Below are 16,778 nucleotides of genomic sequence, written 5' to 3' on the forward strand. Positions count from 1 at the left end.
TACCTCTTTTGAGTGACCAATATTTTTTCAAAAATGTTGCAACTTGAGAGAAATAAGCCAATCATGCTGCACCATTCTCATGCTATGAACATTTTCAGTGGAAGAGGAGCAGCAGACAGTTAATGACAGGGTTGCTAAATTGGCCTAGTTTAAAAATACTCCACAACTGCTGTTTTTTTTTATAGATCTGGTTTTGTAGCAAATAATAAGAATTAAATCTAATACATTTCCACAAACAACGGCAAAGTAGGAGTGCAGATAGTGTGTCTATGATATACAGAATCATTTCTATTGGAATATATATTGATTAGGAGAGGGAAAGGGAGATTATGTGTAATGTCTGTAATGCTGGACATTAAAGTGGATAATGTCTGTACATCAGAAATGTGAGTGCACCACGGTGACCTTTTTTTCCCACCCAAAGGCTGAGAAAAAGATGCTTGAATTTAGGATCATCTCAGGTGTTTTGTGTGGTATAAGCTGGTAGACTGTATGATGGATGACTGCATGTTGTCAGCTCTCAGCTGCCTATTATGCGGTTATTCTAAAAATTCAGCAGTAGCCTATAGCATGAGTCAAGTGTCATACCCTCTCGACTTCATTTTGTCTGAGGCTATGTCATTATTAATGTCCTGCCCCACCAGAAGTGGGGCTTTTACTACCACATTGCTTGCATAGGCAAACACAGCAGCTCTATGTAGCTAGAGAAGTGCAGGACTTGTGATGAGTCACTGTAGTTTATATTTCATGTACCATAGAGACCATGCCCTTGTCCTGCTGCCTATATACTTTGCAATTAAACTACATTAGATCCATTTCAGGTCTGTAGCATCAACGATGCACATTTCTGTTGCCATTTCTCGTCTTCTATCTCTGTTGATTAAAGTAAATGAGTGTAAATGATTGATGTTCAACAAAAAAGCTGGAAGCTAAAGATAAATTGAAATTTTCGGTTGATAAATGAATTAGATAGTTTCATTAAACATACGCCTGCCCCTCAAGAGATATGTTTCCTAAAGGAGGCTGATTAAGACAATGAGCTCATATCATTAAACCGAAATTTAGCATCATGACTCATTACACTGTAGACTAGTGATATTATAGAAGGAATATTGACCATCATTGGCTCATTATATCATGCAAGCTTGAGTGGCTTAGTGCCATTTTTCAATCCACTATTAAGAACGATCTTTGATAGGTTTACTGTCAGAAATAGAATTAGTTTGTTTCTTCCTGTTGAACATTGAAGAGTCTGTCAAATGTTGTTTTGAATGTTAAATTTCTTATTGTTGCATTCTAAATGAGGTATGTTGTTAATAACCACACCTGAGAAGACAGGAAATGGAGTTATAACGTGTGCATTAAGTATGCTCTGAGAAAAAGTGTTCCTTAAGGGTTTTTTAGATAGTTATTGATTGATTAAGTGTCCTTAATTAGTCCTACTTAGAATGCTGTCTTAAGAGAAAAGACCTCTGTTGAAAGAATTTTGTAATGAAGAGAATATGAACAGTGGCCATCCGTTGTTTTCAGTTGCTGTTGTTATACTGAAGAACCTATGAAATTACACAAAGGAAAAATAGTTTGCCTTTGAAAAATATATGAGTGAGATTTTAATATGGTTTTGCTCTGTCACTGACATGATGTTCGACATCGACATGATGTTCATTTCGTTAATCCTCTGCCCTTTCTACTTCCCCTCAACCCAAGTTCCTGGAATGTTTTCTGTCTGACTGACACTGTCACTTATTTATTAAGATAAGTCACTCTGTGGCCTCACTGACAGGCCTGTGTACTTTTTCCAGTCTGACAGGACTATCTGCTGAAACATCTTCTCATCAGACCGCAGAAACAGGGCTTTCATTCACCTCTCCCCCTCTTGGCCCTAAATACATGAGTATGCTTCATTTTTTAGTGGCAGTCATTTTCATTGAAAAAAAAAAGAAAAAACACTCACCCCAATCACTGACCTGGGAACAGGATACAGCACATTTAAACCACATGGAATAAAACATGGAATATTTTAAAACTGGTGATGGATCAGGTTTCCATGAAGCTTTGCACTAACACTTGATCTTTGCTAAGGGCAATAGGCAGACATGTCTGAGTCACGTCTTGGCAATGTAATGATTGTGCTCTTATGCCCTACAGAACAATATATTTTCAGCTCATAATGCGTGATTTAGAGTCAAAGCTTTTTATACACAACCATGTAGTAGTGCATGCGTTCTGGAACAGTTTCTAAATGTGCAAAGCCTAAATTCCTATTTTACAGTTATGTAAGCTAATCTGTTTTTTTTTCTGCCTCTGTAGGATGCGTCAATAGCTCACCGATTCCACTTGATGAGGGAAAAACATCCTGAAAAGTTCAACAGCAGGTAAAGCTCTATCAGTGTAAATGAGTTAGAAAAAACTGAGTGACATGTTTCAAATTCATTAATTAAAAGAAGAAATAACTACATTTAAATCTTAAACATTGTTATCTGTTTTACGTACTTCGCTGTCCGTCCTGATTGTTTTAGATACCCATTATTTAAGACTTTCTCCTTAAAAAGATGAAATAGTGTGCTATTTCTGGTCTTTCTCCCTTACAATGCTGCGGTATTGTGCCTCTTGTGGCTGCAGCTTTATCTACTGGGCAATTCACCGAAATCAATACATGAATAAATGCCACCTACCTGGCAAGATCAATTGATTACTGTTGCTTGGCTACAGTCAGAAATTGCAACCAGTTTATAATATGTAGCAGTTTTATACAACCAGCCTTTTCAGTGCTGAGTTCTTGACCTTTTCTAGTTTGTATAGCTTATGACGTCTGATATTTCCTTCCTCGCATACAGTATGTTTCAGGGGTCTCGAGTTTTTTTTGTCCACAGTAAAAAGTGATCAGGAACATAAACTTATGCTCCATTAGTCAACATCCTCAAACACAAAGACAATGTTGGAGTGAGTTTGCCTTGTAACCTTCAAAAGAAACTTTGACACAGAAGAGCTTCATTCCTCTTTGAAAACTGTCTGGGTCATTGTCAGGTTGAGCACAATGACGCTTGTGGCCGAGCTGCAGGAAGAGGTGGAGTGAATGTCACTTCATAATTAAATGTTATGTAATGCATCTCTTGTCAATTCAGAATCTGAAGCTTGCAGGGCAGTGGAAGTAAACTAACATTTCTAGTGAGAAGGAAAAGATACAGAACCTTATTTGAACTGCTTTTCTGTATTCTTCTAATTGTACCATTTCATCTGAAATGTAGAGACAGACAAATTTATCAAAGGAGCAAATTTTCTTGATGAAAAAAAAAGTTAGTTTCTGTTATCACTGACATTATAGCAACTATAAACAGTCGTTCCCTCACCAGCCTCTCCTTTTTTTCTGTCTTATGAAGTTAATGGGACAAAAAACACAGCTTGGCATTACTGAGAAACCCCTTCCAAAAATGTTAAATATACATCTCCTTACAGAAAGCTTCACCATATCAATGATTATATGTTTTTCTTAGTTAAATAACATTAGCCTTTCGTTTAGGTTACAGCCAGAACTACTGTCTGAGACTGTCACAGAAAATTAATCCACACCTTCTGATTCGAGAATTCAACCATGCTGTGGTATAAATGAATTAAAATATCATATATTTGTATGTTTTATGGCCTGTTTGTTAGAAAAGTAAAACTTAAAATTCATTAGATATAATATTCACCGATATCATATACCATGTATTCACTGATACCATTTCATACTGTAACTGCCCCCTGAAGACACTGATGTTTCTAAAAAAAATAAATAAATCTATATTCACGCTATACTGCTGAATCAAATTAAAATTTTAAGTATCGCCAGATACCATATTCTGAATAAGAAAAAAACTTTTGGAGGCTTTACATGTAGTTAACCATCACACCGACACTGCATTGTAGCTAATACTGGAACAGCACTTACAGGTGACCACTAGCAGTACCACAATACAATGCATTTGTCACTTAAGAAAGAGGTATTTTGTGCCTCTAGTGCTCTTTACAGTGGCTGGACATAGTCTGCTTTGAAGTGGAGCTGCTGCATTGTCCCGCACTCTCATCAGATGCTGCATCTATTGAGAAAGTAAAAAGCCTATGTAGCCCCTGGCAGGTCAACTTAAGAGAAGTCCTCCACTAGAATAGGGCTGTTTTTTAGTGGCCAGTCATGCTTGGTAGTTCTTCCCTCAAGGCTTCAGCATAATGTGCAGCGAATGTCAGCTTGCAGTAGTTGAACTCTTACAGGGCAGAGAATAAAAGCTATAATTTCAGCTCCAACTTTTAATTTCTCAAAGCACATTTGAGGGTACAGGGAACAGTACAGGGAATAGAGTGGCATAAAGTGCTGTGCAAAAGGCTTCAGCACCCTAATTTCTTTATATAAATTTTGACATTCTCTCTCTCCCCTGTAAATCACATCAGCACTAGCCAGTCATGTGCACCTGTGAGCTTATGTGTGTAGAAGAGGGCAAATAGTGCTTTCCTTTGAGTGTGTTATGTTACCCTGTGGCACAGTGTTTCACAAAGATGCAAATGGCTGTCTTCATATGTCTCGGAGGAAAATGAGGAAAAATAATTTAAGAAAAAAGAAACTTTAATTTCATTATTTTTGAAAAGCATCTGTCTGTGACTTTTGCATAGTACTGTGAGAGAGCATGGGCCTTTTAAACAGATATCTCTTGTATGATGTTGAATAGTTAGATTCAGATTTACGTAAAGACAAGCAGCAAGCTCACCTATTCAGTGAGGCTCATGTTGTTTACAATCTAACAATGTCAGTTTCGATGGCAATAGTGGGACAAAGGCATTATAATCAGATCCTTATGCCTCACGCTGTTGTAGTATGGTAGAACCCAGCTGGGTGAATTAGCTGGTTTAGTCCAGATCTAGTCCCATTATTCCTAATTTATGGACACAACTACCCATATTAAAGTAATATAAAAGACATGTGGCTTCTTCTTGGACAGTTTTTTAGCAGCCTGTCAGTGGTGTCGGTTTCTTGCTGCAGTATTTGGTGAGCTGATTCAAATAGCTGAAGGACAGAGAGACGAGATGAGATGAGATGTGATGTGAAGGGAAAAAATGTTATGAGCATATTGTATTGTTCAATGCCAGGTCCCAGAGTTAGTCAAGTAAGAAGAGGAAAAACTATGTTTCCACTTTATTTGAAACACTATCATAACTGCATACAGTATGTAAGGAATAATGCACAATGGGGCATACTGTTATAGAATAATTCCAATATGTTATCATACCTATAGTAACAGCTAACACAGGGATTGAAAAACATGTGTAATTGTCAGTATGGTACAGCTTTCGGTGAGGAGACATTTATTTTTGGATAGAGTCTACACTGTCTGCTGACATTCCACAATGTTATAAAACAGGAATAAAAAGAGAAATAAAACACGTTGGGACATGAAAATAATCAGCTTCACACTGCCCCATGATTGATTAGTTTCCTGTAGCAGCATGTCCCAATACATTTTAATTCTTACTTAATTTATTTTATTATTGTCCCTAATATTTTTTTCACCCTTTTATGTAATACTTATTCTTTAAAAAATGGAACGAGGCTACTCTGACATCTCTGACACAAACTGCCATCACATTTGGTGAATATTTAAATTTTCTAAGCTGTCCTAGATCACTTCTTCATTGTTTATCTTTTTGCTGTTTTATCATAATACTCTGCATGATCATACACCTTCTACTGCTGCAGGGCAAAATTATATAGAAAATGAATTAAATTTCATAATTTAATAAATATATTAACTATAGGTCATATATTGATAAAAAATTATAGATATAGATATAGGTATGTTAAAAATGTTTTGAACCATTATTCTCCCACAATGACATCATGCATTTGTATTTCCACTCTGTTAGGCCTGCGCTTCCTAACAGAATGGAATAAACATATAACATGCAAATGTTCTGTGTAGGTGGGCATGGTGGCTTAGTGGTTAGCACATTTTTTTTGCATGTCTGTGGATGGAGGTTCAAATACTGCCTCTGCCTTGTGTGTGTGGAGCTTGCATATTTTCTGTGTGCTTTCCTCGGGGTACTCTGGTTTCCTTCCCAGTCCAAAGACATGCATTATAGTCTGACTGGCATTTTCTGTAGTGTGTGAATGTGTGTGTGATTGCCCCCCTGTGATGGGTTGGCAGTCTGTCCAGTACCCTGGGATAGGATCCAGGCTCCCTGCTACCCTGTGTAGGATAAGTGGTACAGAAAATGGATGGAGGGATGTTCTTCTCACAGCACTATATATATATTTCATTCACTTTATGCAAAAGACATGTGGCTGGTACTGGAGTTCAGCTGTTGACAAATTGATTGTTATTTGGATTATCTGGCCCTTGGTGGACCTTGTGTGATATTCTGGTTGGAAAATGTATTACCAGTATGGAGAAGAGGTGAGCAAGCGTCTGCATAGTCCTTTAGAATGGGTTTGTCATAGTATTAATTTATATTAGTCTGATCATAGTTTGTGTGTGCATGTGTTTATACATGTACAACACCTCACTATATGCGTTTGGTGATCTTACTACACTAGCTTGTGAACTCCACAAGGAGTATGTAGACCAAGCACTAATGATCATACATATCACAATGGACCAGGGATCTGTGTCCAATTCCACTCCCACCTCTTCATTATGGGGACAGAGAGGAAGTTTTGGATTAAGAGATATCTGGTTGCCCTGTGGAAAAGGGGGAAAATGTCTTTGCCTGTTTGATTACAATAACAATAGAGATTCTGGCATTCAGTTTCCAAGCAGAACAATGATAAGAAGAGAAAACACTGCTATAGAATCATGAGTGGAAGGTTTATGGTTTATTATATTGCATTCTCACATTCAATTTTTTTTACCCTACTCTAATGATTTATATGCAAAACAGTTTATATGAAATCCATATCTAGAACTGTGAACTCATTCTTCATAGTTACAATGCATTCATAAGCCATTATGCACACTGTAGTGCTTGTAACACAATTTAGCACTAATACGAAAAAAAAAACTCAACCCAATATTGCATAATGCTTTATGTTTAATCATTGTTTTGATGTATATTTTCCCCTGATAATACCAGAGGCATTATCAGAAAATAAACAAATAAATAAATAAATCTCATTTAAAAAAACACTTTTTATTTAAGTATGTCTCATATTACTTACAGCTCACAAATACAACTTTCCAACTATAAGTATTTATAATTAGATTATTTGATTATTAATAGTAATGATCTAATAAGTAATTAATAAATAATTAATAATAATAATCAATGGGTAAATGCACTTTTTGAAACTGAGACTGTGTTTCTTAAGTGTTGATGATGTAATGTGTAATGAACAGTACTGCATTCTGTTCACAGTATATATTGCATTATGAATATGCATACAATAAGCCACCTACAGAATCGTGTAGCTGTATACATACACAATAAGAGGCTGGGTTGAGTAATTATAATAACATGTACAATGTCATAAATACAATATAATATGGCCTTCATAAAGTGTTATAGAGATTTTTCCTCTTTAAAATGTTTACATAATCTATATGGAATGATTATCCATTATTATCAGTGTATGGCTTTTCCAGTCCTCACAAAAACCCTTATTTCCCTGTATATTTCATATTGTTCATATGCATTAGATTTTACGTAAAATGGGTATGGGTGTGAGTTGAGGTTAATACTGAAATGCTGAATGTTGGCCTTGTTGTGAGGTATTGATTATTAGCACATTGTGTTGTGGTCAGTAATGCAGTCGGTTATTGCGTTTTGCTATTGATCGCTGAACAGTGGGTTCTCGATATTGTTGAAATGAGAATAGTGGCTTAAGGTACACACACCACTAGCAAAGTAATAAACAAATGTCAAGACTGCTTAGAGTATGACTCTTAAGCATGTGTTTGCCATGTGAATACAGTGATTAATATTAGGTTAAATATTTTCATAAGACCTGGCAATAAATGGTATTTATGGTTTATTTCAGTCAATTCATGGCTAAAATAAATAACTTCAGGAAAATGGATGACACTCATTCATTCAATCCTTTTCTAGCTTTTAGTGTCCTTTATCTGCCATAAGCCATTGATTTAAATAGCATAGAATGAGGGTTTTTGGATAAAGGTCCAATAATCACGTGACATGAGAGAGGAAAATACCAAATATGGTCCTAAATCCAGCCCCTGCTTGTCATACCAGCTTGGGTTTCATAAGCCATATGTCTGTGTTTGCATTGTCTGTGAGTGTGCCATGTGCCCATGAGTGTACGAGTGTGATGACTGCATATATACGTAGGTGTGCGAATGTGTGTGTGTGTGTGTTTTGTGTGTGTGCGTGTGTGTGTGTGCACACGCCAGGGTCCAGAAGAGACCCAGTGTGGCTGTGTTCTGGAACGTGTCATTCCCTGCTGCTCCGTGCCTGCGGTGTGGAGGGATAAATATACTCCTCTCCTCCTCTCCTGCCAAAAGAACAGCCCGACAAAGCCTCACGCCTCTCTCCTGCTGCTCCTCAGTCGTATACACTCTGCAAGGGGCTGTTACACACCACAGGCTACCTGAACCCAGACCTGAGTCATCCCTCTGCTTTGCCTTTGCATTTTTCTGTGAAGCTGCACAGCTCTGTGTATGCAATTTAGTGTCTAATAAGTGTCTAATAAATTTACATGTCACTGCAAATAGCTGTTTGACCATGACTTGCATTTGGCCCATGCCATTGTTAACAATTCAAGGCACAGTTCAGTCTTTATCAGGAGCAAGTGTGTTGATCTAAAGCAAATTGAAACAGTGGCACATTGCCAGGAAGTCTGCAACTGCAAGGTCAGAGGTTCATATAGTAGGTGTGAGGCTCAAATTACAGCCTGAAGCAAGGGTTCATAAGGGTGATATAGTGCCTGAAAAAGGGAAAATAGTAGAATATAACAATGTGAAAATCTGTAGAAGGGTTTAGAAATCAAATCTTTATTTTGAGCATATCAGCCTCTACATTGTGTGATCTTTTATATTGTCTTTATCTGTTGAATGGAAATGAATGGAAATGAATGGACATCAGTCATGTGGATGGGTGGAGCGGATGGTCAGTGTGGACATTCAGACTGCTGTCTCTCCTCCCCCAACTCGTCTTAAATGTCCTGAACACCCTCCAGGCTCCCCAACACTCCATCCCTTCATACATCACCCAGAGGCTGTCTAGATTGCTTAACTAGATTAGGATCAGTTACTGGAGCACTAAGCTGCATTGTGACTGGTCACCATAGTGACCCAGAGTGAGAGAGCGCCACAGGTCATCGGCCTCTGAGGGGATTATAGGAGATGGCTATCTTGAGATAGTAACACTGAGTTAAGTGTCTGTTAGTGTGGGGGTGTGTTTGGTACTTGTGTGTGTTGGGCTTGAGTAATGTGGTTGTGTAATCCGAAAGGTTCGCTGACCTTTGGCCTATGTACGTCCACATGCTGACCAATGCTGTGATAAGGTCACACATTTGAGCACTCAAGTCTTCATTTGTTCTTTCCACTGATCCGAAGCCGTAGTACCAAAGTGAAATACAGAGGAATCACAATGACAGAGGTACCTGTTAACTTTTGATGACTGGACATTTACATTTATGGCATTTGGCAGACGCCCTTATCCATAGCAACTTACAATTATCTCATTTATACAACTGAGCAGTTGAGGGTTAAGGGCCTTGCTCAAGGGCCCAGCAGAGGCAGCTTGGTGGTGCTGGGATTTGAACTCTCAACCTTCCGATCAAAAGTCTTAACCACTAAGCCACCACGTCCCCTCACTGGACCTACCAGTGCCAACAAAAACTATTTACTTCTAAAAGAAAGCCCATTTTAAACATAATTTCCTAGAACTTTTTGGGTGGGCGTCTCTGCTTTTGGCAAAATGAATGCTTATATGCTGATAACATGCTGCTAAAGAAACTCAATTTTGTAAGCCTTAATTCCAAAGCCAAGAAAAAATCACAGCCTAATTGTTTTGTTACAGGGCTTCTCAAGTGGAAGCACGCTAATGAGGTTAGGCAGCTTGCCCCATTGAGAATGCAAAGCATGTCTAATTGTGATCTCAAATATGCTCATAATCCTTTAATTTGACAGAGTAAAGGTAGCGAGCTGCTGGAGGTGAGAGAGACAAAGAGGCCTAAAGTGATAATGCAGTCTAACATTAAACATGAATGGAGCAGTGAATTTGACAATAATATAGTTGAATGGTAAAGTATTTTTATGGCGTTTATATAATAAATAGTAGATATTGTATATTATATAGCCCTGGGTAGCTCTATGTTTGGATCTGTGGGTTCTCTTTAAATCTCATGACTAACAGATGCAATCCATCATTTGCACTGTCAGCCTCTAGATGCACCAGGGCTCGTTGATTAAACACTCATACCATTATTATCGGCAGTGCTCCACTGTGCTGGACTCTCTCATGGGTAGGCATAGGTGTAAATTGCTTATTTTGTTAGCAAAGTGAAAATACAACACTTTTATGTAGGATGGAGATTCGAAAGGACCCTGTGGTACTGTGTTCATTCAAATGTTCTGATTTCTGTTTCTAAAATTATTCCTCTCTCTGGTACTCTTTCAAATTTACCCACACACACTGCACCAAACGCCCTTCTCTTTCCTCTCTCCGCTCCACACTGTTTCCTTCCTCACAAGCTCTCAGGGCTCATGTGGGATGTCATGCTCAGGTTGTTGTCCACGGCTCTGGTCTCTCTCTGGGATTGAAGCTGTGTTCAGTGCCACTCATGATCTCTCACACCTGTCTGCCCAGGCTTTCAGTGTTGCACATCAATATTTCAGCAGCAAAGGAAGGGCACAGGGTGGGAGATAAGCGCAAAGCTCCTTTGGCAGAGGTAGCCATGTCCTCTGGGACAGGAGAGATTGTAACTGGATACCAAAGAGATAAGATGTGATTCACAAAAAGGCTCTCCTGGTATGACTTAACCTATTTGAAAACAAATTCACTTACCTTTAGGCTATTTGGATAAATTCAGAGAGCTTTGTGAAATACACAAACTCATGACAATATAAAAGAGTAAAGAACAGTTACTGTGGCACATCGATGGCTGGGATAAACATAAATATCTGTACTTGTTGGAAGTGTGTTGTATGCTGGAGATCAGTGGGGGTAACCTGTTTGCTCTGTTGACAACCCAAGGCAGCGTTTTTTCCACAGTGTTTGTTGTCACACCAGCATTAGAATACGGGTGTGTCAACACAAACTTGTTTGTTGTTCCAATGACAGAGCAGCTGCATATTCAGATACTAGTTTAACTTTTAGTCAGTGTGATTGTCAAAAGACAGTATTGTGATTCACACAATGTTATATTGTCTTGAGGGTTTTTAGATTGTTACCATCGCAGATTTATTTAAAACTTTAAGGTCACTACTTGTTTCCTGAATATCTGTTTATCAGTCTATATGTCACTAATTATATATTTCTTACTCCAACTCAGGATGAAAAATAAGCTCTGGTACTTTGAATTCGGCACCACAGAGACCATTTCAGCCACGTGCAAGAAGCTCAACGAGAGTGTGGAAGTGGAGGTGAGTTCAGCCCATAAATCATTTTAAAAAGTGTATCTAAAGGCCACATGGAGTCCCATATTAACTCTATTTTGGCTATCAACTGGCATGTTCAGAATTTTAGTAAAGGCGTTGAAGGCGTGTGGTGCCAGTCACTCTCAAAATACTATTCCACTGATCTACTATCAACTACAAGGTGTTTCTAAAGACATAAACTGTGATTTGTCATTCCAGCCACAGGCTTTTTACAGATACAACAGATTTCAGGCTACTCCTACTGGTCTTATCAGGTATCTGTGCTGTGATGAGAAAACACATCAGCATGAATGGCCCAAAGCACCAAGTCACAGCAAAGTTCTGGTAATCTAGACCAGGCCATAGGCACACAAAGAAAGGAGCTGACCTAATTTGAAGTGGGGAATGAAGTGGGGAATAACACAGGACATATTTAATCAGTGAGGGGCGGGCCTGTGTGACTTTAATTTCAAGTGTTTAAAGAAATCTAAACGAAATGTGAAACAGTGAGCCACTCTGGCTTCACTTAATACAGCTATAATCATACTACATATACTGTAATACAGTATATGGTGTACTGTATTAGGTACATCAACATGTTTTACTCCACTGGTTGTAATAGTTTATGTAAAGGATAAAAAAATAACAGGGCATGCTGTAATAGGGAGACAATTAACAACATGTTTGTGTGACACTTCGAAATTTGTTTTTATCACATCTTAAAATGTTTTATTCCTTTAAAACAACAGCAATTTGCCAATGCTAACATTTTTTTAATTTATTAAATAACAACACATCATACATTTTACGCATTTAATGGAATGTAATAAATGTAATAAATACATGTAGGGGAATGTCTGCAAACAAGCTTAGCTCCTCTTATCACTTAAGTTATAGCAACTATAAACTGTTGTTCCCTCACCAGCCTCTCTTTTCCTATCTCTCTAGAAGTTAATAATACTTATTTAAAAAAAAAAAAAAAAAAATCCAGAAACCAAAAAGCACAAAGTCCTCTGTCCTGAAGACTTTCCTGTTGCAGAAAACTTACTGACTATTACAAAGCACTGACACTGGAGTCTCCTTCCCTAAATGTTAAATAGATGTCTCCTCAAAGAAGGCTTTACTACATCAACAGTTGTAGCCTATATTTTCTTTGTCAAATAACAACACATTTTAAATCTGTTTAGCATTAGTCTTAGATTATGTGGAGCACCCTCCATATGAGTCCCGGTGAATGAATTGTTACTACAGAAAGGATAGAATATTAGAAAGAACACATTAATATAACCTGCGATTTGTTTTGCAGTCGGAACTATTGCCAGAGCTGTGCTGTTATGGTGAATTATAGTAACTTCTGAGCAAACATATTTGAGAATTCATCAGTGCTGTGCTATAAGCTGTATTAAATCACTGTTCACTTCAGGGCAAAGAGAGGACAGCAATTGATTTCTCATTATACATTACATTCCCTTGCGTTGCACTGGCTAAATACCCTTAACATTAAATTAGAATAATTTTAGCTTCTTCATTGTTTGGTACCAAATGTAACCCAAGAGTAAGTGCTTTTATCATCTTATCTTTTCCTAACATCTTGGTTAATTCAAAATGGACTGAAGTACATGGAAAGAAGGAGATATTAGAAACTGCATTTAGCAGCTCACGTACATCATTCATTGCTATGACATTAGGCTTCTTCAGCTTGGTCAGGCAGCATTTTATTTTCACACTTGAATGGTTGCATCCAGAATTTAGGGATCATCAAGAACCCGCTTGTCAAACTATAAATGCTCCAACAAAATGCTAAATTTGCAGAGTGGAACTGTGAAGAGTAAAGTCTCCAAAGCTGTGTGTTCTTATTGCTGCACTCTGTGGGTTCTTCTTAATGGATGTTTCACACTGAAGCATCTCATTATGTCATAAATGTGTCAGCTTTCAGCTTTTTTTAAGTTTGTGTATTTTGGAGTTTAAATCATGGTGGTCACTGACATCATACAGTAGTGTGAATTTTTTTTTAGCTTCTTCTCCTTGGGTATTTTCTCAAGTTTATTTTGGGTAATCTTGGAGAGTTTTATAAGAAGCTTAACAAAAAGCCTTTGCTATTGAATGACTGAATGCATATTGTTCTTATTCTTCTTTATTTGTGTCTCTCCCAGTAGTGTTGTGAATAGAGAGTTTTTAAACTCAATAGTCATGTTGGACTGTGACATTATGGTTGTTCAGCCTCTTCAGGAAGAAGGTTTTTCATGTTTGTATGGTTGCAGCCAAACATTCTTGGGAAAACTGAATACTTGATCTGTATCTGTAGATATATAGTGGGTTCCTTTTAAAACTGCTGTACAGTCATGCCAATGTTTTCCACTATTACAAACCAATAACATGTGTCACATGAGAGCTTCAACTGACAATATTTTGGGCAGCTGATACAGGAGTTTTGCAGTTTATACCTAGCTGGTAGTTACAGTCCCCGTGCATAGTAACTATTAAGTAATTACCATGAATTATTTAGTAAGAACAGTAAAACTAGGTAAGTTAGTCTGGACCCACCTGTTAGGCATTTCAGGCAAAATTTCTATTTAATGTTTTCAAAGCATTATTGAAAATATATACCAATGTCACCCACACACATGAAATATGACAAGTATGCCACAAAAAATTTTTTTAATCTACTGCAGTGTGTGTTCATGTTTAGAGTACACATTAAAATTACTACAGCTGTTTCACCATCATATTCCACTTTTAAGCTTAATTACATTTGATATACTTTGAGGTGTTGAGTCAACTTAAGGCATGTAAAAGTGAACTGCCTCTATACTGCCTCACCACATAGGTAGTTTCATACAGATGATGAGCGACAAAATCACTTCACCACCATTTTTCTATGGAGAGAAAGCTTTGGAGTTTATGCTTTGCAGCTGTAATTATGGTTTTAATCAAACTCAAATCTGTCTCCGTTTGCTGCATACCTTTCAATGCTCAACCACTGAAACAAACCACTTTACTGGCAAGAAGCATCTTAGTTTATACAGGCATGGAGAAAACACTGCAGGCACCTACACACCTGCGTGCAGATGGTGTGCTTTTCTGCAACTACTGTGATTCCTATTACATAACACTTATAAATGCCTAATTTATTATTTGAATTTCAAAATATTCAAATATATGGATTCATCCTTACTAACAATGGGTCTTGGGAAGTGTGACATGAACAAGGTAGTGTGATAAGATAAACAGAAATAAGTTTTACCCTATCTTGGTTTAAACTGGAGCACACAAAACCTTGCATATTATTAGTCTCAGATAGTTTATGTAAGGAAGCATTAAAAAAGAATCTTACATACATGTGTCATGGAACAGTTGCAAATATTGCAAGTATGGTATGTTATATTTTTCATGGAAGGATTGATTTGAATTTTTACTCTTAGTGTGATGGCATCATCCTGGACCTCAGCAGCACGTCTCTGGAGGGGATTGCTGTGCTCAATATTCCCAGCATGCATGGCGGCTCCAACTTGTGGGGAGAGACCAAGAAGAGACGCAACTACAACCGCATGAGTAAGAAACTACCTGAAAGGATGTGTGTCAGTACCGTCACCGACGCCAAGGAACTTAAATTCTGTGTGCAAGGTAAGTCAGAGTCTGGGAACATTCCAATCTTTGGTGCATTTTATATGAGAGATTATTTATATGAGAGAAGCCTTAGGTCCACTTACTCCCCTAAAACTATCAATTTTCACTGTTGGGATACGTTTGAGGTAATTTGCCTGAAGTGGTTTGAGTGAAATCAGATTTCCAGCCATTTCCATTCGAGTATAAAACTGGCAGTTGTCTCTGTGGAGCAACTGGCAATTCAGAGTTGCTTAATGTGCATTATCACTAGCAGCAGCTCTGACTCACCAATAGCTCTTTCACGGCTTTCCTGAGTGAGGCTACCACTCCACCTCTTTCCAGTCTCACTGTGTTTTGGGACTTTACTAATCATTTAGCCTGCAGCACTAATGAAACAGTGTTAATCGGCATTTAGGGAACTGGGTCAGATGCACCACTTTGCAGCCTCTCACAATGTCACATTTGATGCTGGTTTTCAGCACACAGAGTTCCCTCCAAGAAGAATTTTACAGCACACACCTTTGGGACGCTTCCTTCGGTGCACAGCGTCACTATTCACTGCTCAGAGGGAAGAACACACTGTGCTGTATTAGTGGTGCCCAAGGTCAGAGCAGGAGCAGCTGTTGTATGTCATCAGCGGATAACTTCAAACACCCTGAATCTTTGGCATTCTGGTCATTTGGGTCAGATTTGTGTGTCAAACATGGTTTCTTTTTGGATATTCTTTATATAGCCTTCATTTGAGTATCCTTCTGTGGCACATAGGGCAATTAAAAATTTTTCTTTGAGGTGTTATTCATTATCGAGGAGATGCCAGCTGTGAACTGTGTGAGAAGTAAATCATAATGTTGATGCGTTTATGTTTCAGGAGAAACTGACACCTCAGCCTTTTTTATTTGCCTTCTCACCCTTGATAACATCTTTTTGATTTATCACTATCCTATTTATACTTCTCTCTCTTTTTCTCTCACACATTATCTTGCTCTCTCATCCTGACTCCATTCCTGTCTTTCTTATTGTGCAAGGCCTGGGGGTCTCCATAGTAACAGGACTGATGGGAGTCACTAATGTACAAAGAAATCGAGGGGAGGTGTGGTAGGATGGAGGGATCGGTGGGAGGATGGTGTTGGTGCAGTAACATGACTCATATCTGTAATCTGCCCTAGAGGCAGTAATACTCATCCCAGCACATAATACAGCATGTACCAGGATGGAGTGTAGCTCTGTGCACACATCACTTTCGTCCACTTTCACTGAATCATATTTTCAGTCTATCATTAATGCTGTTCTACAAGAAAACTGCATTAACTTCCTGCTGTCCAGGAGTAGTAGGAGAACGCTGCCAGGATTGTTGATTTCCTCAGCTGGTTTTGCTATTTACAGCTGTAAAGGTGGCTGGTATCATTTGACCTCTTCATCCAATTTTTTGAACCCTAAGGAATTTAATAAATTTAATAATTTAAAAAAAAAAACTTCTTAACATATTTTTTCCAATAGAGTATGTCTTATTAAAGACCCTAGAAAGCATCTAGCAGTCAGTTATATATTTGAATGAGACCAAAGTTACTGTATGATGTGATTAATACACAGCTACACAATTAAATTAATTAA

The 16,778-nt window shown here is 38.0% G+C and overlaps 1 protein-coding gene across 4 annotated transcripts in view; it reads left to right on the forward strand.

Moving 5' to 3' along the window:
• The window catches only part of LOC113525843 (diacylglycerol kinase beta), an 81,254-nt gene that overhangs the window by 52,977 nt on the left and 11,499 nt on the right, over positions 1-16,778 (forward strand). For all 4 annotated transcript variants that reach the window (XM_053234289.1, XM_053234288.1, XM_053234291.1 and 1 more), the window contains 3 exons: positions 2,311-2,375; positions 11,477-11,567; positions 14,984-15,185. In XM_053234289.1, coding sequence (XP_053090264.1) covers positions 2,311-2,375; positions 11,477-11,567; positions 14,984-15,185 — 358 coding nt within the window. The remainder of the gene's footprint in view (positions 1-2,310; positions 2,376-11,476; positions 11,568-14,983; positions 15,186-16,778) is intronic.

The sequence above is a fragment of the Pangasianodon hypophthalmus genome, chromosome 5 (assembly GCF_027358585.1).
Source record: "Pangasianodon hypophthalmus isolate fPanHyp1 chromosome 5, fPanHyp1.pri, whole genome shotgun sequence".
NCBI lineage: Eukaryota > Metazoa > Chordata > Actinopteri > Siluriformes > Pangasiidae > Pangasianodon > Pangasianodon hypophthalmus.